The 27,888-nt window shown below is 53.0% G+C and overlaps 1 protein-coding gene across 7 annotated transcripts; it reads right to left on the bottom strand.

Moving 5' to 3' along the window:
* Positions 1 to 73: 73 nt before the first annotated feature.
* On the bottom strand, positions 74 to 27,888 carry Tcf3 (transcription factor 3). 7 transcript variants are annotated; one of them, XM_008837141.3, is made up of 19 exons: positions 27,534 to 27,888; positions 25,340 to 25,471; positions 21,969 to 22,041; positions 15,094 to 15,167; positions 14,812 to 14,890; positions 13,159 to 13,226; positions 12,126 to 12,258; positions 11,599 to 11,648; positions 9,126 to 9,228; positions 8,884 to 9,053; positions 8,651 to 8,780; positions 8,215 to 8,273; positions 8,048 to 8,126; positions 6,883 to 6,956; positions 6,013 to 6,171; positions 5,808 to 5,934; positions 3,706 to 3,841; positions 3,316 to 3,551; positions 74 to 665 (listed from the first exon to the last, which is right to left on the bottom strand). In XM_008837141.3, the coding sequence occupies exons 2-19, from the start codon at positions 25,409 to 25,411 to the stop codon at positions 523 to 525; spliced, it is 1,965 nt and encodes a 654-aa protein (XP_008835363.1). In that variant the 5' UTR covers positions 25,412 to 25,471; positions 27,534 to 27,888; the 3' UTR covers positions 74 to 522. The 7 variants fall into 7 exon arrangements, with proteins under 7 accessions (XP_008835363.1, XP_008835364.1, XP_008835365.1 ...); XM_008837142.3 differs by having other exon boundaries at positions 6,013 to 6,168; XM_008837143.3 differs by lacking the exon at positions 3,316 to 3,551 and adding an exon at positions 795 to 1,021 and having other exon boundaries at positions 27,534 to 27,887.

The raw sequence follows: 27,888 nt of genomic DNA, 5'->3' as shown, positions 1-27,888 counted from the left end.
AAAAATTTGTTGCTTACAAAACATACGCAAAAGAAAGCTTAAAAAGAAAAAAAAAAAGACACGGAAGGCCTCGTTCTTGCTAATGTTTGTCTACATAAAAAAATCTCGTAACTAATGTTCTCTTTATTCTCCTTAAAAAAAATATGCTTAGGCACGATTTGCTGCTGGCTCTGAAGTCGAAGCCAGTCCTGGCCCACCCCTTGAGGGGTAACAGGTTTCAATTTCTCCATCTTATATAGTTAAGGCATTTTTTTCTTTTCTGAAAAGTATGGGTTTTTTTTTGTTTTTTTTTTTTATGGTCTCCAAAGGGTGAAAAAGCCAGTTCCATTCAGCCTGGCAACTGGGGCCAAGACACACAGTGGCAGTGGTCACTGGGCCACAGTGACTGCAGGCTGCACGGCGGAGCAGTGTCCCTTGCACTGGTGCCGTGTTGCCAGTGATGTGCCAACCTTCAGCCATGTTGAGGACTGTCCTGGGTGCAGCATGGACGCAGAGTGCAGTGGTCCCTGGTCTCACCATGGCTCACAGGTGTCCTGCTGGGTTGTGGGCATCGCCCAGGCCAGGGTGGGCAGCTGAAAGCGCCAGCTGGGGGTCCCCGACTACGCCAGCCACCTTCTCCTCCTCCCTGCGTTTCAGGCAGGCTGCTTTGGGATTCAGGTTTCGCTCTGGGGACAGGAGGAGAGTGCAGTGGGAGACGGTTCCTGGGATGGGGGTGGGGAGGGGTGGGGGACTTGGTGTCTGCCTGCTGCCAGTGGCAGGGTTGGGCATGGCTGGACTAGATGGGCACGGCCTACCTCGCACCTGCTGCTCCAGGCCCAGGATGACCTGCACGGCCTGCTGCAGGATCAGCAGCTTGGTCTGAGCCTTGTCCGACTTCAGGTGTAGCTGGCACATGCGGCCCAGCTCCCGGAAGGCCTCGTTAATGTCACGCACACGCACCCGCTCCCGAGCGTTATTGGCCATGCGCCTCTCCCGGTCCCTCAAATCCTTCTCTTCCAGAGACAGCACCTCGTCCGTACTGCTGGGTCACAGCACCGGGCCTCCGTCAGGGAGGACCACAATGCAGGGGCTGCTGTGTGCTCTTGTGTGTGACTGATGGAAAGTGACAATTTGGGTGACAGCCAATGCAGGGAATATGTGCATGCTCATTGGTGATGGCTCTGTTCTGTGCATGGTCATGTCATGTGGAGGCAACACATCCTCATGGGCACCTGTCCGCCATGCGTGGCTGCCTGCTGTGTCTTTAGACCCTTATCTCCGGGAGGCTGGGTATCACTCTACAAATAACTAAAACCTCACCATGTCTCTAGATGCTCTGGGGATAGAAAGTGGGGCTCGGCTTCCCCGCAAGGCAGCAGTGGACATTGGGCTTATCCCACTGAGCTATAGGCACTCTACCCACTGAGCTACAAGCTGAGTCATGGCTCACAGCAGCAAACATGGCATGGCCTAAGCCCTGCATCCCCAAGCCTCAAAGACACGGCCACCCAAGCTGGGCTTGGAGCACCAACTTCCAGGGTCCAAGGATCTTACTATCTCGTTTTCTCTCTGAGAGAACAGGCACCAGTCACCTCCCTTAGCAGTGACGCTGTGAATGGGGACACATTACGTCCAACATGCCTGAGACGGGGGTGTAGTCTCATTAGGTAGCCTCAACCTCACAAAGCTCTCAGGTTTTGAGGTGTGTGTGTCACTATGCCTGACCCTGGCCTGGTGCCCTTTTCCACTCTTCCCTGGCCTGCTGCTCTTGATCCCTCTGGGTGGCGACAGTGGCACCGGACCTCAGGACAAGCGCACAGACCAAACTGCATGTGGGCACCAGAGGCTTTGTGCCATGCGGTCCCATTCCTTCCCTGGAGGCCCAGTGGGACTTTGGGGGACAAAAGGCCCCTCAATTGCCGTGCGGCTGGCCCCATCCACAGGGCAGCAGGTGCGAGGTGAGGGGCGGCGGGTGGCAAGCAAAGGCAGGGGACAGTCAGGGCAGAGGGGACAGCTTAAGAGGCAGAGAGCAGACAGGCGGGCTCAAGGGACATAGGTGGCACACGCATTCGGCTGTTGTGAACAGAGACCTTCGAGCCAGGGGACAGCAGGCGGCTGGCCAGTCCCAGCACATGCTGCAGAGAGAAAGTGACCAAGAGGCGGGGCGAGCGCAGGTTAGGGGAACAGCAGAGTGCAGTGTCGTCCTCCATCACCAGCCCTGGGCTGGGCAGATTAACATTCTCTTGGATGGGGGAACTGAGTCAGGGGAAGGGATGGGTGCCAGGTGCCCCAGAGCATGTGCTTAAGATGAACAGAGATGGTGGCTCTAAGTTCTTGGGGACCCTGGCCCTCAACAGCCAGGCTCGGGACTGAGGTCAAGCAAGCAAGAGCCTGGGGCCTGGGACAGTTCTTGCCTAATGACCTCAGGCCAGCAGGGCCAGCAGGGAAGAAGTCAGGGCCTGTCAGAGAGGTTGACCCTGAGGTCAGGAAGGTGGAGGGTCATCAGTAGGGAGGGAACAACTGCCACAGAAACAGGGGCTGGTCAGTGTAGGGACCTGTCAGCATGGGGGCCAGTGTTGTGACCAGTCAGTGTAGGGACTGGTCAGTGTTAGGGCCAGTCAGTGTGGAAACAATGACTGTGGGGGAGAGTTGGCATAGGGGAACAGTTTGTCGGGGAGCATTTGTGCACAGACAGAGTGCAGGGTGTAGCTGATGTGTGGAAGTCAGTTAGGGGAGACAGCATGTGGGAAAGTTTGTGTGGGAAGGCCAGTGTATGGAATAGTCAGTAGTGTGAGTAGGCAGTCAGTGTGGGTAACAATCAGTGTGGGGAACAGTTGGTGTGAGAGGCAGTGTGAAGAACAGTTGGTGTAAGGAACAGCTGGTGTGGGGAGGCAGTCGGTGTGGGCAACAGTCAGTGTGGGGAAGTCAGTATAAGGAAGTCAGTATGGGGAAGAGGCAGTCCATGTGGGGAGATACTAGCCATGGGGAACAGTCTATGTGTGGAACAGTCGTGTCTGAACAGCTGGTGTGGGAAAGATGGTGTGGACATGTTGTAGATGGGGGTGGCTGGTACCAAGGACACCTGCTGAAGGAGACGTCAGAGGACCATCGGTGTGAGGGACAGTTAGCGTGAGGTGAGAGCTGGCCAGTGTAGGGAATAGTCACTGTGGGCCAATCAGTTGAAGACAACAGTGAGTACAGGGAACAGTGAGTACAGGGTACGGGCTGGGTTGGGGGAGAGGGGGTGCCAGGGCTGGTCAGTGAGGGGGTCAGTCACTGCGCTCTGGCTCCGGCAGCAGGGAAGGGAGCATCGCGGGGCGCGGGCCGCCCACTGACCTCGCACCTGCTGCTCCAGGCTGAGGATGACGGCCACGGCCTGGTGCAGGATGAGCAGTTTGGTCTGCGGCTTCTCGCTGCTCAGGTGCAGCTGGCACATGCGGCCGAGCTCCTTAAAGGCCTCATTGATGTCGCGGACCCGCAGCCGCTCACGGGCGTTATTGGCCACCCGGCGCTCCTTCTCCCGCTCGGCCTTCTGCTCTGGGGGGAGAAGGTCGTCCTCGTCCTCGTCTGGGCTATGGGGGAGGGGGCCAGGGGCCAGAGGGAGACAGTGAGGTGACGCGGTGGCCTGCACAGCCTCCCAAGGTATGTGTGATGTGTGCGCACACTTGTACATGTGTGTGAGTGGTGTCTGGCATGTGTGTTGCCATGGGGAGAGGGGTTTGGCACCTGGTCCTCGTTCGAGGGGCCTTCAGCTCTTTCTTGTCCTCCTCTGAGGTATCGGCCACCGAAGCATTCTCCTCATCTTCCTTCTCCTCCCGCTTGATCTCGCTGGCACCCGCTGTGGTGCCTGCCCTCCCAAGTCCTGCAACAAACCTGGGGTGAGGGGTGGCAGTAGCTTCCAAGGGTTCCCAGGGGCCCCTTGAGCATGCTTCTTCAGGGCATAGCATCTTTGTGGGGGAAATAAATGAAAAACAGAGCAAAAACAAGGAAATAACTGCAATTGAGATTACAGTCAGTCCCCTACCTCACACCAAGGTTAGAGTGGGACCCTGACCTCATAGTGATTAGTCTGATACCTACTTCACGTTGATGTTAGAGTTGGATCCTTATTTCACACAAGATTAGTCAGATCCCTACCACATCAAGATTAGTGTCTAATTCCTACCTCACCCAAGGATGAGTCACACCCTACCTCATACCAAGGTTAGAGTAGGATCACCATCTCACATCAAGGTTATAGTAAGATCCCTACCTTACACCGAGATGGTAAGAGTTGGCTGTACAGAGTCTCGTGTTAAAATTAGAATTGGATCCCTACCTCATGCAAACCAGTCTTCCCACCTAACCCTGAAACCAGATCTGAATCGGATCTCACATCATACAGATACCAATTCCAGACAGAATAAAACCCACAAGGATTAAAAGGTGAGTTCACAACTTTTAGAAGAAAATATGTTAGACTCCTGTTGTAAACTAGGGAAGGGAATAAATTCTTGGAATTCAGGAAGAGTGGCTAAATTGTGCACATTTGTCATCCCAACACTTGGGAGGCTGAGATAGGAGGATTGTGGTTTCAAGATCAGCCTGTGCTACATAGTGAGATGATCTAAAATAAAATAAAAAACAGAGGCAGGTGAGCCAAGCTGATCTACACAGTAGTTCTAGACCAGCCAGGGCTATACATTGAGGTCCTGTCTCAAACACAAGAACAAAAACCAAACCCTGGGCACCCTGTCCTAGCCTCGTGCCTCAGTTTCTCCAACTGGAATTCGGGCTCAATGGTCCCAAGGCCCAGGGCCATAGTGAAGATTTGGACAGTGGAGTCAGGCTGCCAGATAGCTCTTGGGTCCTAAGTGACAAAAGACAGGCATTCTTTTATGTGTGTGTCCACACACCTGTAGTTCAGAGATGAATGTTGCATGCCTTCCTTGACAAAGTTCTACATAATTCTGTGTGTGTGTATGTATGGGTGCAGGAGTACGCATGGAGACCAGAGGAGGAGATCAGTTGTCCTATGCTGTGACCCTCTCTGCCTTAACCCCTCAAGGCTGAGTTTCTCACTGAACCTGGAGCTGCGCAACCCAGACAGATTGGTTGATCAGTGAGCTCCAGGGACTCTCCTATCTCAACTTGCCACACAAGTCACTGGACTTGGCTTTAAAATTTTTTTTTTGCCAGGCATGGTGGCATACACCTCTAATCCCATTATTCAGCTTGATCTACACAGTGAGCTTTAGGCCAGCTTCGGCTACAGGGAGACCCTGTCTCAAAAGATCAAAAAAAGAGAGGGGCATGGTGGTGCATGCCTTTAATCCCAGCACTCGGGAGGCAGAGACAGGCAGATCTCTGTGAGTTCAAGGCCAGCCTGGTCTACATAGTTGAGTTCCAGGACAGCTGGGGCTACAGGGAGACCCTGTCTCAAAAAGACCAAAAAAAATAAATAAATAGAAGGACAAAAAAATTTTTTTTTAAACTTATTTCTACTTTATATGTATGTATGATTATTTTGCCTGCATGTAGGTAAGTGCACCCATGCATTGCAATGCCCTCAGAGATCTGAAGAGGGCATCGGATCCCCTGGAACTGGAGTTTCAGACAGTTGTTAGCCATGATGTGGGTGCTAGGAACTGAACCCAGGTCTTCTGTAAGAGGAGCCAGTTCTCTGAACTGCCGAGAATCTCTCCAGCCCATGCACCCAGCTTTTTAAATGGATGCTGGGGATCAAATGCAGTTCCTTGTGCTTGTACATACAGCAAGCATTTTACTGACTGAGCTGCCTCCTCAAGTGACAGTAATTCTGTCCTTCCCTGCTCAGGGAACAGACTCACCACTGTAGGAGTCCGGCGGTCTCTGTGAGAGGTCAGGGAGAGCACTGGGCTGGCTGGGAAGGGCCGCATGGTTGTGCAAAAGGCTGGCACTGCCTGTGAGGCCATCCTCTGGGTGGCTGCCACTGACCTAGGAAAGGGAGAGGGACACATCAAGGTGGCTAGGGTCCCATGTGCCACCCCACCCCTGTACCAGGCTGACACTTACCAAGCTGGCATGTCGCCCACCTAGTGGCATGGGGCCTGTAAAGCTGGTGGCCAGTGCTCCATGGCTAGGTAGAAGTCCATGGAGGTCACTGGCAGTACCCACAGCATGGCTGCGGAGGACATGGATGGCCTCATCCAGGCGGTCCTCCATTTTGTTCTGCTGTAAGAGAAAGTAGGGCATGCGCTCAAGAGCACACACACATGTACACACCAAGTTTTTAAAAAAATGTTATGTGTATAAGTGTTTGCCTGCATTTATGTAAGTGTACCCATTTGTGCAATGCCTGCAGAGACCAGAAGAGGACATTAGATCCCCTGGAACTGGAGTTACCAATGGTTATTAGCTGCCATATGAGTGTTGAGAATTGAACCTGGGTTCTCTGCAAGAGCAACCAGTGCTCTTGATTGCTGAGCTGGCTCTCCTGCCCCTTATTTTTTAAGATACAGTCTCACTGTGCAGACCAGGCTGGCTGTGAACTCACAGAAATCCACCTGCCTTTGCCTCCCAAGTACTGGGATGAGAGGTGTGAGCCACCAGACCTGGTTTATGTGGTGCTGAGAATAGAACCTGGGGCTTGGTGCATGCTAGGCAAGCACTGTACCCACTGAGCTCCAAGCACTCTAACCCGAGCTAAAAGCATTCTGTTTACTAAGCCCCCAGCACAGCAGGAGTAGATGGCCCTGTGCAGGCCCTCCTCACACTGTGGGTCTGCTGGGGTTCAGCCATGGCCTGGCTGACCAGAGGTTTCTCCATTTTGGGTGCCGGTCCCAAGCTCTTCCTTAGGTGATTTCCCTTCATAATTTTATTGGTGATAGGATGGTACAGGATTGCCACTGGTTGCCGTAGCCAATTCGAGAGTGGACAACTTACCAGGCCATGGAGACCTCCATCATAGGTGGGTGATAAGGCACTGGGTGCTCCTGCCCGGGGCCATGGCGATGTCCCTGGAGAAGAAAGATAAGCATTGAGCGGGGATGATAGGCAGGGCAGGGACAGATGAACTCATGCATAGCTGGGTGTCCTCAGAGGACTCATGATGCTCTAGATGGCTACTCAGGGACACCTGACCCTCCTAAATCTTCAGAACTTTTCTGTTCTGAACTAGAGAGCCTCATGGGCAGGGTTGTCATCACTGATCCCAGAACCAGGTCCACATCTGTTGAGCCAGCACACTCAAGCCTGGGGCAAGCAGCCTCAAGTGCACAACAAAGCCTTGGGTAGTTCCTGTCTGCCCTCTCCAAAATCTGGGCCAAATGCCCTCAGCTCAAGCAACAAAAAAGGTGGTGAGCTCCAGGGGTGACTGGGCAGGCCACAGTGAGAACTGATTAGCAAGCAGGGTTTTATTTTAGAATTTTTGTATTATCATTTCATGTGTATGAGTGTATTTACCTACATATATGTATGTGAACTATGTGTGTGCAATACCCATGGAAGCCAGAAGAGGGCAGGAAATCCCCTAGAACTGGAGTTATGGATGGTTGTTAGTTGCCTTGTGGGTGCTGGGAACCAAACCCAGGTCCTCTGCTAGAGCAGCCAGTGCTCTTAACCACTGAGCATCTCTCCAGTCCCCACTTTGTATTTTGAGACAGGGTCTCACTAGGCACCCCTGGCTGATCTTGAACTCAAAGATCTGCCTGCCTCTGCTGGGGTTAAAGGTGTGTGCCACCATGCCCAGCAAAGTGGGCTATTTTTAGCCCAACTCCAGAACCTTCAAAAAGCCTTAGGCCCCCACTTTCCCTTGCCCCCTCTAGTTGATGCCTGGGCACGCCCCACCTTGGAGAGTCTGTGTCCCTCACCAGAGGCAAGCCAGAGGTATGGAGTTGGTATCTAACATCTGTCAAGTGGTAAGGCCCAGGTGGGTACTCTGAACCCAGGCTGAACTGAACCCTCATCTGGACACCATCTTTCACTGCCTGGCCAGGGTTGGGGCCTGGGTACATGTGTTATGAGGAGCCTGGTACTGAACCTATCCCCATGGTGGGTTCTTCCTTGTAGGGCTCCCGTGCCAGTCCCCACCCTTTTGACCCCCACATACCTGGCAGGCCCTGTGGCGAGCCCACAGGCGTTGAGGGGCTGGGAGAGAAGTTATTGCCAGAGTGTTCAGGGGAGTAGATCTGGGGTGGTGGGGACAGAGAGAAAGGCAGTTAAGGGTCACTGCAAAGTCACTAGCCCCTGCCCACTCTAGCCTGGGCCCCTGCTCACCGAGGCTAGCGCCTTCCCTAGGGCATCCCCTGAGCTGCTGGCTGTGGACCCTCGGGTACCTGTGGGGAGAGAGATAAGCCAGGCCTCAGGGGTCCCATCCTGCTGGCAATGGGCAGGTCCTCTCCTGTTTCTGAATCCCCCGGGGGCCCAGTAGCCATGACTAACATCCAGGTGTTGTCTAAAACTGACACCTACCTCCTGGGTGAATGAGGCTTCCTCCTTGCCTCAGTTCACCCCACTGCAAAGTGGGAAACCTACATTTCACAAACCCAGTTCCTAATGTACCACGATCAATCTGGGATGGCCTGGGGAGGGGCCCAAAGTGACTAGCACTGGGGCTCAGCAAGTCCCCAGTCTGCATGAAACCCTCCCTACTGCTTACCCCTGTGCCTCCCACCCAGGGCACAGGATAATTTAGGTGTGGGTGGCCCCTTACCCATGAGGCTGTCTGCCCCGCTCACGGGTGGCGTGTGGCCAGAAGTCCCACTGTAGGTTCCAGGGGTGGCTGAGAAGCTGGAAACTGCTGCAAGTGCACCATTGACCTCGGCTCCATGCAGCTGGTAGCTCTAAGGAGTCAGTTGGACAGTGGATGGGTGGACGAGGGGCAGAAGCCAGGCAGTTGGTCAAAGGATAGGGTGGCACAACCCAGATCCCATCCATGTTACCCACCATGCGTTCCTGCTGATGGGGTCCCCCAAAGGCGCCGTTTCCTCCACCACCACCCACGGAGCTGCCTCCTGGCACGAGGGGCAGAGGGGATGAGCTGTCACCTAACATGGGCCCGAAGCCCGCCTGGCCAGGGGGACTCCAGAGCTCAGCTGAGGGGTGCAGGCTGCCATCTGTGGAGAGGCAAATGGTGAGATAGAGGAACCCCAAGCCCTACAGGCCCCCACCCCTGGAGCCCCACACACCTGCCATGTAGAAGGGGGTGGAGTAGGTGCTGCCAGGGGTCTTGGTGGAAGGGTACACTGCAGTGTCTCTGCCATAGTTGTCACTTGAGCTGGGTGGGTACACCTGAAGTCAGAGTGCAGGGTCAGGCAGGAGAGGTGCAGGAACAGGCCTTGCCTGCCCCATGCCTGCCTATCATTTCCCTATATTTATTTATTTATCTATTTATTTGTTTGTTTGGTCTTTTTTGAGACAGGGTCTCCTAGTAGTCCCAGCTGTCCTGGAACTCACTATGTAGACCAGGCTGGCCTTGAACTCACAGAGATCCTCCTGCCTCTGCCTTCCAAGTGCTGGGATTAAAGGCATGCACCACCACGCCCAGCTATTTTTTTAAAAAAAAAAAGATATATTAGCCACGTGTGGTGGTGCACGCCTATAATCCCAGCACTCGGAAGGCAGAGGCTAGTGGGTCTCTGTGAGTTCAAGGCCAGCCTGTTCTACACAGTGAGTTCCAGGTCAGCTGGGGCTACAGGGAAACCCTGTCTCCAAAAAAACATACATGACTTATTTACTTTTTTTTTTTTTGGTCTGTTTGAGACAGGGTCTCCCTGTAGCCCCAGCTGTCCTTGAACTCACAGAAATCTGCCTGCCTCTGCTGGGATTAAAGGCATGGGCTACCATGCCCAGCAACTTTTATTTACTTTTTTTTTTTTTTACTTTTTTTAACTTTATTTACTTTTATTCTGTGTATATTCAGGTTTGCCTGAATATAAGTGCAGTGCCCTCAGAGGTCAGAAGAGGGCATCAGATCCCCAGAACTGGAGTTACAAATGGTTGTAAGCTGCCAAGTGGGTGCTGGAAACCAGTGCTCTTAACCACTGAGCTGGTTCTCCACTCCCTTCCCTGTTCTCCTAGAACCCAGAGCTATTCTCAGACCCAGGACCCAGAGCTGGAGACACTGGGGACACCTTCCCTTTACCACCTTAGCTTTCCTCCATGTGATGAACTCGAGACTCATCAAAAGCCCTCCTGAAATGCCCAGTGCTCCCCTTCCCCTCTAATACCCGTCAGTGCTGCAAACCTCGTCTCTCTAGCAGCCACACAGGAGCCTGGACCTCAGAGACAGAGGTCTGGGCTACATCAGGCCCTGGCCACCCCGCAGCAGCTGCTGCAGAAGGGGCAGAAACAACAACTGAACCCAACTCCAACCAGCTGGTGCTACCTACAACTCTTAACAGTGCATGCATGAGACAGTGCTGGGATCTGCTGCTAATGCCTACCCTGGCACAGGACTTCCCTGGCCTAGGCCTGATGGGACAGCCTGGGGATTTGCTGCTAATGCCTTCCCTGGCACAGGACTTCCCTGGCCTAGGCCTGATGGGACAGCTTGGGGATCTGCTAGCCTGCCCTGGCAGAGTTCTTGGGAGGGGGAAGCTCTGTTCATTCATGCCCTGGCAGGGTAGCAGGCAGGTCACCAGCAGCATGGGTCTCAAGGTCCAAGGCAGCCAGGCTGATGTCTGCTCAGCATGATCTGGTTCTGTTGGCCATAGCACTCACTTTACATTGGATATCAGCTCTCCTCAAGTTACATGCCTGTTCCTGGGGAGACTTGGCCTATGTCCCCCACACTACTCATCTCAGTCTCCCAATCAAGGGAAACTCCAGAGGCTAATGAGGAACCCAGGGCTGCAGACAGAGAAGGCAGGGATGAGGCAGGGTCTCCCTACAGCCACAGCTGGCCCGGAACCTGATATGTAGACCAGGCTGGCTTTGATCTCATAGGGTGCTGGGATTACACGTGGGCACCACCACACCCAGTGAGGCTGTTTCTTTACACTGGGCATTGCTAGTAGCTGAGGTTAGCTTAGAACTCATAATCTTGCTGCCACAGCCTCCTGTGCTGGGGAGACAGGCGTTATCACACCAGGCCCCCAAATATCGCTCGTCTGTTTTAAGTTCGTCTGTTTGGGGTCATCCAGCTGATTCTGAACAGGGCCTGGTAAGAGCACAGCTGGCCCAGGGTGGGGTATCCACTCCTGAAAGGGTGACCTGAGGTTCCTGGTGGCCAGCATTGTGGCCCAGGCAGCATAGGAGAAAGTGTTCATGCTAAAGAATCCAGCACACCACCTTTAACATGATTAAATCACAGGCACAGCACTGTGAACCACAGAAGGCCGGCCACCATCTGCTGGGCCTGGCAGCCGGCCAAGCAACAAGTCAGTGGGCGGGAGCACTCCACAGTCCCAGCAGGTGGGTGGGGATGGGGACCAGAAGGGACCTGCCTGCCCTAGTTTGGTTCACAGGGCCCCAATCACACCACATAAGAGGCCATGGCCACAGGACCCTTCTAAAGCAGCAGTGAGGCTGGATCTGAAGTACTTCTGGGGCTTACATTCAATTTGAATTCATTCTGACAATGGCACTCAGAATGTGCTATTAGCTCCTGGCACAGAAAAATCCAACAAGCCATAGGGACTGGACTGTTCCACCACTCACCGAGGAGGGAAGACCGGGTGGAACCTTTCGGACCTTTTTGGGCTGGGCATCTGTTGGGAAAAAGAGAAACGGGTGAGATCTGTCAGCTGTTCTCCCTGGCTGCCCTCACGTGGACCCTGCCTGCTGGGTGGGTCTCGGGAGCTGTATACCCCCAGTGGATGTGGGGATCCCGTTCAATAACAGACTGAGGTTCCACCCAACTGGGTTCCAAAACGAAAAAACAAAACAGAAAGGGTTCCCATATACAGAGGAAGTTTGAGAAGTCAGCTCAGCCCCTACCAGACCAAAAGCAACACCAGCACCATCCCCCTATCCTGGCATGGTCACCTGAGCATTGTTTACAGGTCACAGATTCTCACCCAGGACACCTCTGGGGGCACTGGTTTGGCTCTGGGGTGCAGCACCCTTTGTCCTGACCCTTGGCCCTCTGGTTTACAACTGTCTGTCTTCCTGTCTGTGTCTGACACAGTCCAGGGTTCAGTCTGTCATGATTGTCCCTTCCCTGCGCACCCCAGCCCCCAACTCACCCAGGCCGCCATCTGCAGCTCTTCGCCGAGGGTTGCTGGGGTAGGAGGGGTAGTACTGGGAGCCACTCTTGACGCCTGATGGGGACAGTGGCCCGGGACTGCTGAGGCCCAGCTCGCTGGGCAGGAAGGCAGCCTGGGGACAGACACCAGGCCATGCTGGGCTGACATCTGCAACTAGGGCTGAGCCCTGCTGGAGACTCACCAAGTTTGAAGTGCAAAGCCCCAATGGCAGGGCTGGGGGTGGGGGGACGGGACCATGAGCCTTAGTTTCCCATTGAATCCAGGAGGTATGTATACCACCTCTGCCTCCTAAAATGTTTTATTTTCTGTCCATGTATTTTGCCTACATGTATGTAAGTGTACCCATGTGTTCAATGTCTGCAGAGGCCAGAAGAGGGTGTCAGATCCCCTGAAACTGGAGTTATAGATGGCTGTTAATCACCATGTGGGTGCTGGAAACCAAACCTGGGTACTCTGCAAGAGCAGCCAGCACTCTTAGCCACTGAGCCAGCTCTCCAGACCCACAGCTTCTTCCTTCTAATCACTATGGTCAATCTATCCAGGTGATGGCTAGGAGCCACCTTTTTTCTTCTTTGGGGGACAGATGCCACCCTATGTCTTACCTACAAGGTCTGTGCACCGCCCTCTAGTGGCTGCCCTTGTGGGCAGCAGGTCCAGGGTTCAAGACCAACCTACATCCCCTCAGTTCTGCTCAGCTGTCTTCAGGTGGGCAACCACCCTATCTCCATGTACCATGGACCAGGCACATAGTTGGCTCTACTTGTGGGGGTGATGTGAATATGACCATATTCCATGCACAGCCTGGTATCCATTTGATGTGTAACAGCTGCATCTACCATGGCAGAGGCACAAGGAAATAACAGGAACAAAGGCCAGAAGGCACCCTGTGACTCTGGAGTCAGTGGGAGGGACACAACAGTTTGGGGAGGTGAAGGGACCAAGGGAAGCCTTAGACCTAGGGTCACCTGGATAGCACTGCACAGGCTGGCCCCACCTTTCTGCCTAAGCTTACCTGACTCAGCCCACTGACACCAGTGTCTCTCCCGAAGGTGGGATAGGCGCTACGTTCGCTGCCCTTGCCTACAGGGAGGAAAGGAAACCAGGAGGGCACTTTAAGTAGGGTCCTGCTTGCATACAGCAAGTGCTCATGAGTCCATACACATGAGAAAACTGTGTTGGGCTTCTGCATGGGACCAGCTGCCTAGTCCCCCTGGACACAGAATAGGGGACAAGGGGGGCTCTGGGGGATGGTAGGACTATCTTTGTACAAATTTTTTTGTGTGTATTTTTGAGACAGGGTCTCCCTGTAGCCCCAGCTGGCCTGGAACTTGCTATGCAGACCAGGCTAGCCTGGAACTCATAGAGAACTCATAGAGATCTGCCTGCCTCTGCCTCCTCTGGGATTACAGGCATGCACACCACCACACCTAGCTGTACAATGTTTTTGTGAAGGTTGTGGTGCACACCTTTAATCCCAGCATTCAGAAGGCAGAGGCAAGATGGTGCCTGTGAGATCAAGGCCAGTCTGGTGTACATAGTGAGTTCAGGCCAGCTAGGGCTACAAGGAAACCATGAAAATTTTTATGCCTTTAATCCCAGCACCCGGGAGGCAGAGGCAGGCGATCTCTCTGAGTTCAAGGCCAGCCTGGTCTACATAGTGAGTTCCGGGACAGCTGGGGCTACAGGTAGACCTGGTCTCAAAGACCAAAAAAATTTTTTTATAGCCAGGAGCAGTGGTGCAAATTAAGGCCAGGTGGGGCTATAGGGTTACCTTGTCTTAAAATGAACAAAAAAGTAAAATAAATTATTAATTTCTTTATCTGAGTGTTTTGCCTGAATGTATGTAAGCGCACCGCATGCACACAATAACTGCAGAGGCCGGAAGATCCCCTGGAACTGGAGTTACAGATGATAGCTGACATGTGAGTGTTGGAAACAGTACCTGCTGGGTCCTCTGCTAGAGTAGCCAGTACTCTTAAGACTGGACCAGCTCTCAATATTTTTTCTTAAGTCAGGGTGTCATGTAGCTCAGACTGGCTCAAACTCTCCATGTAACTAAGGATGACTCTGAACTCCTGATTCTCCTGCCGCCACCTCCCAATTGCTGGGATGACATGAATGCATCACCGTACCAGGCTTTTTATGTGTTAAAACATGGTCTTTACATGCAGCTAGCTCAGGCTAGCTTAGAACTGGCCATCCCTCTGCCTCAGCTTCCCAAGAGCTGGGATTTGGAAGGCTGCTGACCCTGTCAGCCCTCAGCACACTCAGGGGGTCTGCCATGGGGAAGGGGAAAGGGGGAAGAGGGAACGGGAGGTGGGTGGGACCGGACACAGCTGGCTGCAGACATTGCTGACCAATAGCATCTGTGGGAACTGTCCTGTGGTCATGGCAGAGCAGGACACTTGAGACCAGGGGGAAGGAACTGGACAGAGAACTTTCAACTGCCAGGTGCAGGGGCCAGCAGAGCCATGTTGGAAAGATCCGGGGGTCAGCCCAGACCAGATCTGGCTATGAGTTACAATGGTAACCTTCCTGAGCTTACTACCCAGGATCTGGGGGCATGGTTTAGCAGGCCTGGCCTACTGTCCAGATGGCAGGCACTCCACTGCCCTGTGGTACCTTGAGGATACCTTAGGGTCAACCAAAGACTGCCAACACTCACCTCCAAGCCCCGGTCCTAAGAACGTGGATGAAGACAGGTTGTTGTGAGACTCACTAAAGTGGGTGCCTTCGGTGTAGGTCTAGGGGAGACAAGGCAGGGTGTGAAGTATGGGGTGTTAGTGCTCCTGAGCTACATGTGATTGGGGAATGGGGGATAATAGACCTGCTAGTTCCACACTATGGCTACAGCTACCCGCCCCTCAGAGTGACCAACAAGCTATTTTCTTGTCCCTCCGTCCAGGAGACGAGACCCAGGGCCCTGGGCCTCCCAGAGGTGTCTCACCCGGCTAGGGTCGAAGGAAGAGCTGTTCTGGTCACTGGCACTCCAGGAACCGGAGCTGGGCCTTTCCTCAAGGCCTGTGGGAGACAAATGGAATCCCAGTCAAGGGACCTAGAGAACTCTGAGAACCCTCCCTAATTCAACTGCACCCCAAGTCCGTGCCACTGACTGACTTCTGACTCCCTGGGACTCTGCTGGCGGCGTCCTACCCACCGGCCCAAACCCCAGCTGTTGTACCCACTCAAGTCTCGGGCCAGGCCTCTGTCTCGGGCCTGGAGTGACCACACAGGGCAACTTAAGTCAGGAATTGTAGAGAAATATTCATGGGGTCACTGAGACCTTGGAATTGGGATCTGGGGCCTCCACTAGGGAGACTGGCTGGCTCAGTGGGCAAAGGAGGGACCCTATTTGCCAGGAATACCTAAAAAGGTGAAGGGTCTGTTGAGGGGCGGCAGGGGTTAACCTGCCTGGAGACTAAGAGGACCAGGGTGGGGTGAGGCAGGGTGAGGCCCTTATCTCCCCCAACACTGCACACATGCAGCTAACCGCCCCTACTGGCATGTTCTGTCCCCACATACCAGACCCACAACCCAACTTTGCGCCTCCCCCCACTTCTCAGCCTGGCCACAGTGTTTGCCTCAGTTTCTCCACTGGGTAAACAAGCCTATATACAGGCCCAAATTTTGAATTCAGAGGCACTTGAGCTGCCCCACTCCTCCTCTGTATCCCAAGCCCCCCACTTCAGCTCTACACCAGAAACTTCTTTCAGACAGCAATTCTTTCAAATTGTAGCTTCTCTTCCAGCCCTTGTACAAGTTCATCATCCATCATCCCCCAGAACTGATGTTTAATTGCAGTCTAATTTGTATAATTATGCATATTAATCTCCGGTCTCATGAATATTCATACATTGGTTAGTTCCCTGCCCACATTTCAGGACAGAAAATTTCCTCTGTGACCCCACTTGGGGGTTAGGATGCCACCTTGGTGAGAGGTAGTATTCAGCATTGGGTGCCCAGTCTGGGAGTATCTACACCCCAAAACTTTAGGCTGCTCACTGTAGCTCACAGTAAGGCCAAGGTAGGTTGACAGAATGAGCCTAGATGCACAATGGATTGTGGACCCCCATCATTCTCCCATCAAGATAAACTTGGGTGCAGGGGGGGAACTTAGGATGCTGCACGGGCCTGTCCCCAACAGTAGTCACAGCAATTCAGGGCGGTTTCGAATTTGGTACCCAGTACCCCACCTGAGGGCCTAAAAATACTGAAGGCTTTTCCAGGGTTCCTGGGGTCCATCGAGGGCACCCCAGGCAGATGTCATAAGACTTCCAGAGACCCTCTACTCCAAATCATGCCCTTCTCCATTCTATAAATGACAAAAATCAAGAGTCCCCTCCCCCATTAAGTTAGTAAAATCAACCTACTGATAAATCACGCATCTTAACAACCCTGACATGAATATTCATAGTACAGCCCTTACTCTCAGACTACTAGAGCAAGCTGTGGCTGTCTGGGTGTCAGTTTGCTTTTTTGATGCTCTCTCCCTATTCTGCGAAGGGGAGACTGGAGAAGGCAAGTGCCTGCCTGCCTGCCTGCGGGCCATCCCCCCAACCCAGGGTTTGGTTCATCAAGACAGCCTATGCTCTGAGTTCAATTCTTTTATGGGGGATGTTGGCATTTTGGCCCAACTTGTTTTTGTAAATAAAGTTTTATTGGCACACAGCCCACTTAACTACTGTGCCTTTATGCAGGCTGTACTTAGCACTGGCTTCCCACCTGCTCTCAAACCAAGCTTGTGGACTAAAGAGCCCCCTCCCCTCACCCCTAGGGCAGTCAGCTGCAGTCAGGGTCCATACACAAGTGCCAGTTTCCATCCAGGACTTGTCTGACTCTGTCCCAGGCAGGATAAGAGGCCTCCCCAAAGCAGGGCTACTGACCCTCCCTCTCACTCCACCCACAGAGCCCCAAAAGCCTGTGGGAGAAACTAAAGTGGCCTGGACTACATGATACTCACTCTCCAAAAACCAAAACAAAATTAACATAGATGCCCGTATGTGACCAATGACCAAAACGTGAGACAGCATGACACAGAAAACCAAGCACTCTGTCCTGGTAGATGACCTCGACAGATCATGCAGAACTGGCAGATAAGATTCTAGGCAGGACTCCACCCTCTCAATAGGGGGCTCTAGGCTGTCTCTACCTCTGAGCCATGCCCCCAGCCCACCCATTTTTTAAAATCACTCTAAATCAAACCTTGAGCCTGGGCTGTAGCTAAGGTGGTAAGCCTAGTATGTTTGAAAGCCCTGAGTTCATCTCCAGCACCCTTTCGCCCCTGCCAAAAAAGAAAAAAGTAAACACTTAGTGCCTTCCATACTAAAATCCAGAAAGGAAAAACAGAAAACTTTAAGACGAGAAGGGATGAAGACTGACTGAAGAAAAATTGACTCTCCACAGGAGTGGGTCCTCTGGTGGAAAATCAACAGACAGAAAAAGGAGACACCATTGAAGTTGAGGACAAAGGACAGGAGAAAGGAAAATGTGTTGAGGTGGCAGACACAGGCTGCCCCCTGGAACCCACAGCATGCAGGCAACTTTACAGGCTGCTTGGCACATCGAGAAGTCTCATGTGAAGAGATGGCTTCACTTTTGAAACTTGGTGCCATGTAGACCAGGCTGGCCTAGAACTCACGATCCTCCTGGGATGACATGTGGCTTGGGTGTTTATTTTCTTAAATGCCACAGTGGGTGAGGGGACACATCCTTGAGAGGAAATTGGATCGATCATCCCTGAGAGTCTCAGTAAAGCCTGAGATATGCCCCAGAACACAGGCCAATGAAAAGGCTCAGCTAACCAATCACATCTGAATATGCCAGAAATTTAAGTGCAGTATAGGGGGGGCCCACATTGGTGGAGGCTGGGGAGACAGCAAAGAGCTTGCTGCACAAGCACGATGACTGGGGTCTGAATCCCCAGCACCCACCTAACAAGTGAGGAGTGCATTCTTGTGACCCCAGAGTTGGGAATGTGGGGGGCCGAAGGTTCCCGAAGGGAGGTGCTTGGTCAGCCAGTCCACCCTGATCCCTCAGTCCCAGGCTGAGTGAGAGCCCTTGCTTCAAAAAACAAGGTAGGCTCAGTTATGGTGGCACAGGTCTTTAATCCCGGCACTTGGGAGGCAGATTTCTGTAAGATCAAAGCCAGCCTGGTCTACATAGTGAGTTCCAAGCCAGCCAGGACTAGAGGGAGACCTTGTCTTTTTTCGGTCTATTTTGAGACAGGGTCTCCCTGTAGCCCTGGCTGGCCTTGAACTCAGAGCTCCACCTGCTTCTGCCTCCCAAGTGCTGGGATTAAAGGCGTGTGCCACCATGCCTGGCTGAGATCCTGTCTTAAAACAACAAAATGAGAGTCTAGAGAGATGGCTCAACAGTTAAGTGTACTGGTTACTCTTGCAGAGGACCCAGGTTTGGTTCCCATCACCCATAAGGCAGCTCACAATTATGCAGAGCTCCAGTTTCAGGGGATTCCATGCCATCTTCTGGACTTCTCAGGCACTGCACACATGTGGTACACGTATATACAGGCAGGCAAAATACTCATGCATATAAAATAAAAATAAAACAGAAAGAAACCACTAGTCACGCCAAAAGGCCCATCTATGGTGACAGTATAGGGGGGGAAGGGCTGGAAAAGGCGGCTGTGTGTGCAGGGACTGTACCTAACCGAACTGACTTGTTGGACAGATGGAAAGAAATATGAGGTACAGAGAGGTAACCCAGTAGAAGACAGGAGGGAAGTTTTCCATAATGCAACACAGGAAAGACCAGACACCCCTTCTTGGAAAGTATATGTGACCCAGTCTGAACAGTAAAATGACTGTCTTTTAATCCTTGCTTGTGCAACAAGATCTCATGTAGCCCAGGCCTGCCCACAACTTGTTATCTACCCAAGGATGACCCTGAACTTCCAATCCTCCTGTCTCCACCTGGGAGATGAACCACATCTGGTTTATGTGGTGCTGGAGATGAACCCAGGGCCTCGTGTGCTAAGAAAGTGCTCTACAAACTGAGTCCCAGCACTGCCTTATACTTCCAATTTCAGAGTGTATTTTAAAAACTAGTAAGGGCTGCTGCCATGACTCAGAGGTAGAATGACAACATAAAATCCCCCAGAGAAGGGCTGGGGCCATGGCTAAGGGGTAGAGTGACAGCCTAGAATCCCCCAGTGATGGGCTTGGTGGTGAGTCTTGCAATGTGGAGGCTCCTGGCCTGGTCCTCAGTAGCATGAATAAAATACGATAAATATATAAATAAACCCCACCAAGTTACTGGAACTCAAACTTACTACTGAGTTTGTGCTGGAGAATAAAACTATGAGGCATTTCAAGCAACCCAGGAAGTTTCCGCTTCTTGATTGGCACTGCAGGAGTCACCATCTTGTCCCTGCTCAGCACCCTTGAGGACCCGAAACTCCCAGAACATGACCAGAGGTTGTGGTATGACAGACAGAAATGGTAGTGGGAATGTTCTGGGGTTCTCAAAGCACTGATCAGACAATGGTAAAACAATTAGATATTAACCAAACTGATCACTTGGACAGGTCTCCAGAGAACTCTGTTAAGCAAGATGCATCCATGTGAGAACATGATGGCTCACAGTGTGATTTCATCTACCTGGCAACAAGGAAGTCAGAGACATTGTGCAGAGATTAGAATCAGAGCCCTTTCCTATGTAAAGAGCAACTGAACCCCAACAAGAGTTGTATGGGCTGGAGAGCCTGCTCAGCAGTTAAGAGCACTGACTGCTCTTGCAGAGGACCTGGGTTCACAGTTCCCAACATTCACATGGTGGTTCACAACTGTTAACTCCAGTTCTGGAGTTAACACCCTTTTCTGGCCTTCACAGGCATTGCATGCACATGATGTACTGACATATATGCAGGTTAACATTCATACATTTAAAATGAAATTTTAAAAAGAATTGTATAGGGTGGAATGTGGGGCACTGTGGATATACTTTTATGAGTTCCAAACCCTTCTTGACACTTAAAGGTGATTTCAAAATGAAATGTTAAGAAAGGAAAAATATTGACCAAATTTGTAACAAGGGCTCAAGTCCGTGAGAGGAAATCCACTGTAAAGTCGACAGGCCTCTAAACAGGTGGCTGACCCATGGTGGACCTCTGAGCACTCCTTCCTGGGTTCTAGGTTCTTGAGGAACCACCCCGGAGTGGACAACTGTAGCCAGCCCTGTCCTGGCACCTCTTGATGGGACCCACTGTGCATGTCCCTCATTCCTGTATAAGCCAAGTCCTCTGTGAATGGGGAGGATACCCTTTCTGCAGTCCATGATGGTAGATATGGCCTGTGTCATGCCTGGTGGCCAAGAGGGGACCCCTCCTGTTTGTAGGCCTCCTGTTGTCTTACCTATGAAACTAAGCTGAGCCCAAGGGCTGGTCAGCTATGTGTCCCGGAAAGGGACAGGTACTCCCAATGCAAAACCACTCTATGCTGGGCCCCCTGAAGGTCTAAACACTGTTCTTGTGTATGCTGGGCCAAGGATGGACAGGGCAAATCTGGAGGGTGATCTGGGACAGAACAGAAATCATGAAAATCAGTGGGCCATGTCTGCAGGGTCCTACTCCCCAGGCCAGGCTTGTGGGTCAAGGCCCACCTAGCAGCGGTGGCCCCACCCAGCAGCAGTGGCCAAGGGGGCCATGGATCCTGGCTCTGACCTCTGAGAGCACAGGCCTTGGCTACAGAGGGTCTGTGGAAGGGTTGGGGAGGAGTGGACACTGCACAAGGTCTGCCTCTCCACACCCTGTGTGTCTGACAGCCTGACCTGACCCTCTGTCCAAGGCAAGCCCTTGTGGGTTAAGGGGGCTGCTTCTGGGGTGGTGGGGGCCCATGGGGATTTCCAGACCTCTAGAAGCACCCAGACGGCCCCTCAGCCACTTCCTCAGGCTGAGGGGAAAGCCAGCTGGTTGGCCACTGTCTTGCTTTGGAGTGGGGTGCAAGCCATCTCACCAGCCTCCCGAGCACGTCCTCTGTTCAGAGCTAAGAAGTAGCCCCTAAGGGGCACCTGACAAGGGCTGCTCACGCCATCCCAGAGCCTGTGGGGACATGACCTAGTAGCCCCTGATCCTGAGACCCTAGAAAGACAAGGTTAAAGCTGGGGGTGCTGGCCCCCTGTCCCCACTAACACAGTACACATCTGTCTGCCCAACACCCTCCATGGCTCCCTATTACCAAATTACAAGACAGACAGCACCCTTTCCACCACGGCCTGCCCACCCTGCAACACTTCCTTGCCATCTGCCTCAGGACCTTTGCACAAACCACTCTGGTTATCTGCAGGCCATTTCCCCTCATACCCATATGGCTCCTTCCAGAATGACTGACTAGCTCAGGTCTGTGTGAGTTGTTTGTCCTTTACATTTTCTGGGTCCCAAGAAGGTCCTGTTCCCCTCCCTCCCCACAGTCCTTGGCAAGTTAGACCACCACATATACAGCGAGTCTCTAATATCTGCTTCAATGCAATCAGTGGGGGAGGCCAGGCTGCACCCTAGGCCTCACAGATGGGCTAGACAAGACAGGGAAGTTGACCAGGGCAGTGGTGCACACCTTTAACCTCAGCACACCAGTGGCAGAGGCTGGCAGATCTTTGTGAGATCGAGGCCAGCCTGGTCTACATAGTGAGTTCCAGGCCAACCCAGGCCACACAGTGAGTCCGTCTTAAAAACAAACAAATAAAAACATCAGGACTGTCTACCACATCTCTGGACAGAAATGTATGTAACCAGCTCCTGAGGAGACACCCCCCGCCCATTCTCCCAATCCATCTTTCCTAATGAACACACCCCAAGACCCTCAGTCCTACCTGAGCCTCCAAACTGGGTTCCAGCCAGGGAGGTAGGCCGGCCCTTTCCGTTGGCCACAGGTAGTGGGAACATCTGGCGGGAAGATGAACAGAGAGGAACGGCATTGAATGGTGGCAGGGTGTAGGGACAAAGCACCAAGTACGGGTGCCCTACCTGGCTGAAGAATCAAAAATTAGGTCTACTGTTCCCTGAGGCTGGGTGCACCTGTGGAACCTGGGTGCCATAGGCTTGGAGTGCTACTTTGAACTCACTACCCCAGGGCTGATTTCTCCAGACTATCAGGACTTGGGGTTTAAGCTGTTTGGTTTGAGAGGGACAGGAACCTGTGTGCTAGAGGTTACAACTTGATGTTTGTGTGTGTAGGTTAATGTTTTGTTTTGTTTTTGGTCTTTTTGAAACAGGGTCTCCCTGTAACCCCAGCTGTTTTAGAACTCACTATGTAACCAGGCTGGCCTTGAACTCACAGAGATCCACCTACCTCTGCCTCCCAAGTGTTGGGATTAAAGGCATGCGCCACCACGCCCAGCAGGTTAATGTTTTTTAAAATGTTTATTTATAGCCAGGCGTTTTTAATCCCAGCACTTGGGAGGCAGAGGTAGGTGGATCTCTGTGAGTTCAAGGCCAGCCTGGTCTACATAGTGAGTTCCAGGACAGCTGGGGTTACAGGAAGACCCTGGTCTCAAAAAGACCAAAAAAAAAAAAAAAGTAAAAAAAGTAAAAAAAGTTTGTGTTCTGCCTACATGTATGTAGGTACACTATATGCAAACAGTACCCAGAGGCCAGAAGAGGGCACTGGATCCCTTGGAACTGGAGTTACAGATGGTTGCTAGCTGCCATGTGAATGCTAGGAACCAAACCTGTGTCCTCTGCAAGAGCAGCCAGTGCTCTTAACTTCCGGGCATGTCTCCAGCACCTACCCCCTTTTTTTGAGACAGAATCTCACTTTGTAGCCCAGGCTGGTCTCAATCTCACAAAGATCTGCCTGCCTCTGACTCCTGAGTGTTGAGATTAAAGGCATACATCATCAAACTCAGCCACCTTATTTTCTGAGGCATCATCTCTTAATGGCCTGAGTTTTCCAAGTACACAGGGATCCTCTGGGGTTACGGCTGGGCACCAGCACACCTGGCTTTTTGTCAGTGGTAGGGATCGAACTTGGGTCCCAGGCACTTTACCAACTGAGCACTCTCCGTAGCCCTGGTTTTTATCTCTGAGACAGGACCTCACTATGCCCAAGCTGGCCTGGAACTTATAATTTTCCTGCCTCATTCTCTTGAGTACTGGAAAGACAGGTATACGCCACCCATGGCTAGCTCAGCGGATACAAGTCAAGTTGAAAGGGTGATAGCTAACTTCCTTTGGTGCCTGCTTAGCTATGCACCCCGCTTCTGTGCAACAGGTAAACAGATACCGAGTACCAGGCCAGGTCTGAAAAGCCCAACTCCTTGGCCAGCATCCTGGTGGACTATGACATCTCCAGAAACTATGGAGTCTCTGAATATATGGGAGCTCACAAGCAGGCAGTGTGGGGGGACAGCAGGGTCCCCACACATTCAAGTCACACACAAAGAGGACATGTGGGCCCGTCTGTCAGAAGGGAAAACTGAGTCTGCCACCCCAGCACTCAGGAGACTGAGACAGGAAGATCCATTCAGGGTCTTCTTTGCCTACATAGGGAGTTTGAGGTCAGCCTGGACTATGTGACACACATCTCAAAAGTAAGTAAATAAATAGATCATATGGCTCTTAGGGCTGGAGAGACAGCTCAGTAGTTAAGAGCACTGGCAACTGCACACGCCTTTCATCCCAGCACCAGTTCCAGACCAGCTGGGGCTGCACAGTGAGACCCTGCCTCAAAAACAATAAATAAATAAATAAATAAATAATAAATACATGGCTCTCAGGGCTGGAGAGCTGGTTCAGCAGATAAGGACACCGGCTGCTCTTGTAGAGGACCCAGGTTAGGTTCTCAGCACCCACATGGCAGCTAATGACCATCTATTAGCTCCAGTTCCGGGAGATTTGACACCCTCTTCTAGCCTCCATGAGCACTGCACACATGTGGTACGTATACACACACACACATTTAAAAAATTTCTCATCTATGCCATGGGGCACCCTCTCTCTGACTGGCTCAGGGGAGACCCTGGGCCTTGTGGGAGGTGTGCCGATGGGTCCCACGGGGCTGAGCTACATTCCCCACACTATGTTCTGGACCACTAGGCCGTGACCTGACAGTTTAACAAAAAAAAAAAGAAAAAACCTAAGCAGGCCAAGACCTCTGCCCACTCAGCTGGGAAGGCAAAAATAAAATGGGCCTTAAAATACCAGCAGGGCCTTCTGGAGCCTTGGTGGTTCTGTCCCTGGGGCTGCATTTCCTCAGGGTGGCTGGTGGTGTTTCTTTGTGGGCATGCTTGTTTTTGACAGACTCCTGGAGCCTGGGCCCCTGGTGAGGGTGGCAGGCAAGTGGTGAATTTGCACTGAGAGTCATCCCTGTAAGCTGTTTCAGAGTACGATTGTGCTTCTAGGGGTGGGGGTGAATCCGCAGTTCAGAAAAACATTGTGGCTCTCCCAGGAGATGCCAAGATCCCCCCAACAGTCACCAAAGGTGCCCAGTGCGCAGATGGACAAACTGAGGGTCCCAGGTGGGCAAGATGTGCAGCAAGGGGCTAGGCTTTCTCCACCTCAGTGAGTGTTTCTATAGTATATGACTTTTGCAAGCCAGCAACTTCTCTGGGCATCCATTTACACAGATGGAGGAAATGGGTCACCTGAGGGATAGCCTGAGCTACCCTGGAAGGGGACAGGGAAGGGCTCAGAAGTGGCTGTCCCCAACCACTGTTGACTGTACATCAACAGGGCCAGGTACATGGGTTTTTAGTTTGTGTGTGTGTGTGTGTGTGTGTGTGTGTGTGTGTGTGTGTGTTTTCCTGAGGCAGGGTCTCTCTGTGGCCATAGCTGGCCTAGAACTTGCTATCTAGACCAGGCTACCCTTAATCTCACAGAGATCCACCTGCCTCTGCCTCCCAAGGGCTGGGATTAAAGGTGTGCACAACTGCACAGGGCAGGAAGGTGTGGTCTCTTCCTCTGAGGTCCCCAGTGTGGGTCATCACACCTCAAGATGGCTTTCTCTCCATCTATAACCCAGAAACTCCTCAGCTCCTCACAGCCACAGTGGGGAGTCTAGAGTAAAGCACTTACAGGTGGGATGGGGGGAAAGCTGGGAGCTCTTGGAGGGCCCTTCCTGTTCCCTGGGCCTCAGTTTCCCACTGTAGACAGATCCATTCCTATGCCCACGGGGTGCTCCCCCATTCCTGCAGCCCCTGCTAGGAGTCACCCCCACACTCACACAAGCTGAGGGGTGACTCACCATACTGAAATCTAACAGGTCGCTCAGCTCCTTGTCGGAGCCTACAGGAGCCATTCTCTGAGACTGGTCCATCCTCTGGCCACAGCAGCAGGCACGGGAACTGGAGTGCCCACCCTAGCCCTGGAGACAGTCCTGTGTGGTCACACCCACAGACAAGAGGGGAGAAACGGGAGAGAGAAGAGGTTTGAGTGAGTACAGCTCACATGGACAGGTGGGGACCAGAAGGGGGAACCTGGGGTCTTCATAGCTCTGGAGGAAGCTGGGATTGGGGGGAATCCCCTGTAGACCCTTTGGCAGAAAACAAGGAGCTTGAATAAAGAAGGGGTACACATGAATTCTCTACACTCTCAGGGGGCCACTGGGGAGTCAAGCTGCACTTCTTAAACTCATGGGGGGCTAGAAACCCTCATGTTGACCACCTCTCCAGGCTGTCCATGGGCCCTATCTGGGGGCAGAAGGGAGGGGAGGCCCAGGTTCCACCCCACTCCTCAAAAATTCAGCAAAACACCTCCTCCCCATCTAGCATCTGTCCAAAGCAAAACAAATTCTGAACCTCAAGACCTATGTGGATGGAGGGGTGTTTGCCTGGGACCCACAGATTTTCCCTGTCCCCTCCCTCTGATCCAACTACACTTAGAAAAACAAAAACCCAGCAGGTTCTCTTGTTGTCAGAGGCATCCGGGAATTATTTGGAGTCAAGTTTGAAAAACATCCCCTTACTGAGTCTCACCCTGGGTTGGGGGAGGGGGGTACTCAAACGTGGGATTCCCCACCAGGTCCCCAGAGGGCTCCGTTCCACAAGGGGAGGAAGAGAGATCCACCTGCCGGGCCCCTGTGCCACCCCAGGAAAGGAGACAGAGCAAGGCTTAGCACCCCCTCAACACACACACACAAAACCAACTTTTTCCAGGGTTCCCCTGAAAGGCTGGAAGGCATGCGTGCCCTGAGAAACCACTGCGGCTGGGGGATGGGGAAGGGGGTTCCTAGTAGAGGAAGACCCACAGTCTAAAGCCCGGGAACCCCAACTCTTTTGTTTGCCAACTGAGACACCGGGTGTGAAACGGGCACCCCAAAGCACCCCCTCCCCCGCTGTTTCTTTTTCTTTTTTTCCTTTTCAGAGGGTGTGTGAAACTGACTTTTTTTTTCCTCTGAGGTGTACGAAACCGCACTTTTTTCGTGGGGGTACTTGAAACTGATTTTTCAGGCTGACTCTAGGACTGAAAACATGCTTTGGAGAAGAAGAGGTTAAATAACTGCTAGGGGTGGGCTAATGTCAACAAGCATTTTGTGGAGGGGGGCTGGGACAGCCCGAGTCTTTTGGATTTGGGGGAGAGGAGCACAATTCAGGACAACCATCCCCCTTTTTCCTTTCCCCCTCCCTCTCAGGCAACCGGTGTGGGGCCAGGAGCCTGGAAGCTCTTTGAAGCTCGCCGCCGGCCACCACGGTGTCCCAGACCCCGAGCTGTGCCGCACCCCAAATTAAAGCAGAGCAAATGTTCTCATTCCCCGGGTACCCCGTATTTCCTCCGGTTCTAACCTGTACCCGGAGGTCCTTTCCTTCTAGTAGACAAAGGACTTATGGTCTCTTTTTCCCTCCAAACTCCAAGGTCGGATCAGGGAGCCCAATCCCTGGGTGTGTGAGGGGGAAGGAAACACCTCACTCCAAGATCCCCAAGAGTTGGGGACCCTCTATCAGATGTAGAGAAAGGATGGTCCTCTCCCTCTCTTCCAAACTCCAGCTCAGATCTGGAGGGGCCCGCTGAATGTGGGGTGTTGGTGGTGGGTGAGAAGTGGAGGCTACACCTTCCCTAAGATCCCTAAGGAGCTGGGGAACACCAATCTGGTAGAGTTGGGGGACCCTCCACACAGGACCCTTGCATCTGAGGCCTGTACAAACTTTGCACCCAAGTGCGTCCGTCCCCTCCACGTCGCCCCCCTTGGCCGGCGCGCAAAGTTAAGACACCCGAGAACAATGCCCGGCCCGGGCCGTGTGCAAGCCAGGGGGACGCGTGCAACCCTCCCCGGGGGCTCTCTCAACCCCGGCCTCCCCGCGGACCAGAGAGAGACCTGAGGGCAACTTTTTTTTTTTTTTTTTCATGCCCCCAGCAGAGGAAGGGGGGGGGGGGTCCCCACCGTACGCGCGTCCCCGTGCACCCCACGCGCGCGCTCCCGAGGCCTCTCCGCGTGCGCTCACCTGCTGGGCGGGGAGCATACAACCGGGTTGCAACCGGGCTGCACCCTGTTGCCCACCGTCCTCGGGGGGCCCCGGGGACAAAAGGGGTGACGAGCGCGTCCCCGAGGGTCGCGCGTGGGCGGCGGGGAGGGCGCGCCGGGCACGGGGGCGCGCGTGCTTCCTCCTCCTGCTCCTTCACCCCCACTCGCGTTCGCGTCACAGGGCCCCCCACTTGAGCTTCTCAGCCCGCGGGGAAAGAACCGTGGTGGACGCGGCGGCGGCGCGGCGGTGGCCCCGCTACGCCCGCAGCCGCCGGCGCTGCCTCATCTTCCTGCGGCGGGAGACATGTTCCGCCCCCCGAACCCCGCCCCGCGCC

This window comes from Nannospalax galili, unplaced genomic scaffold, assembly GCF_000622305.1.
Source record: "Nannospalax galili isolate Female #2095 unplaced genomic scaffold, S.galili_v1.0 scaffold77, whole genome shotgun sequence".
In the NCBI taxonomy this organism is placed as follows: Eukaryota; Metazoa; Chordata; class Mammalia; order Rodentia; family Spalacidae; genus Nannospalax; species Nannospalax galili.
The sequence above is the reverse complement of the archived record's forward strand: the minus strand, read 5'-3'. Positions and strand labels throughout refer to the sequence as shown.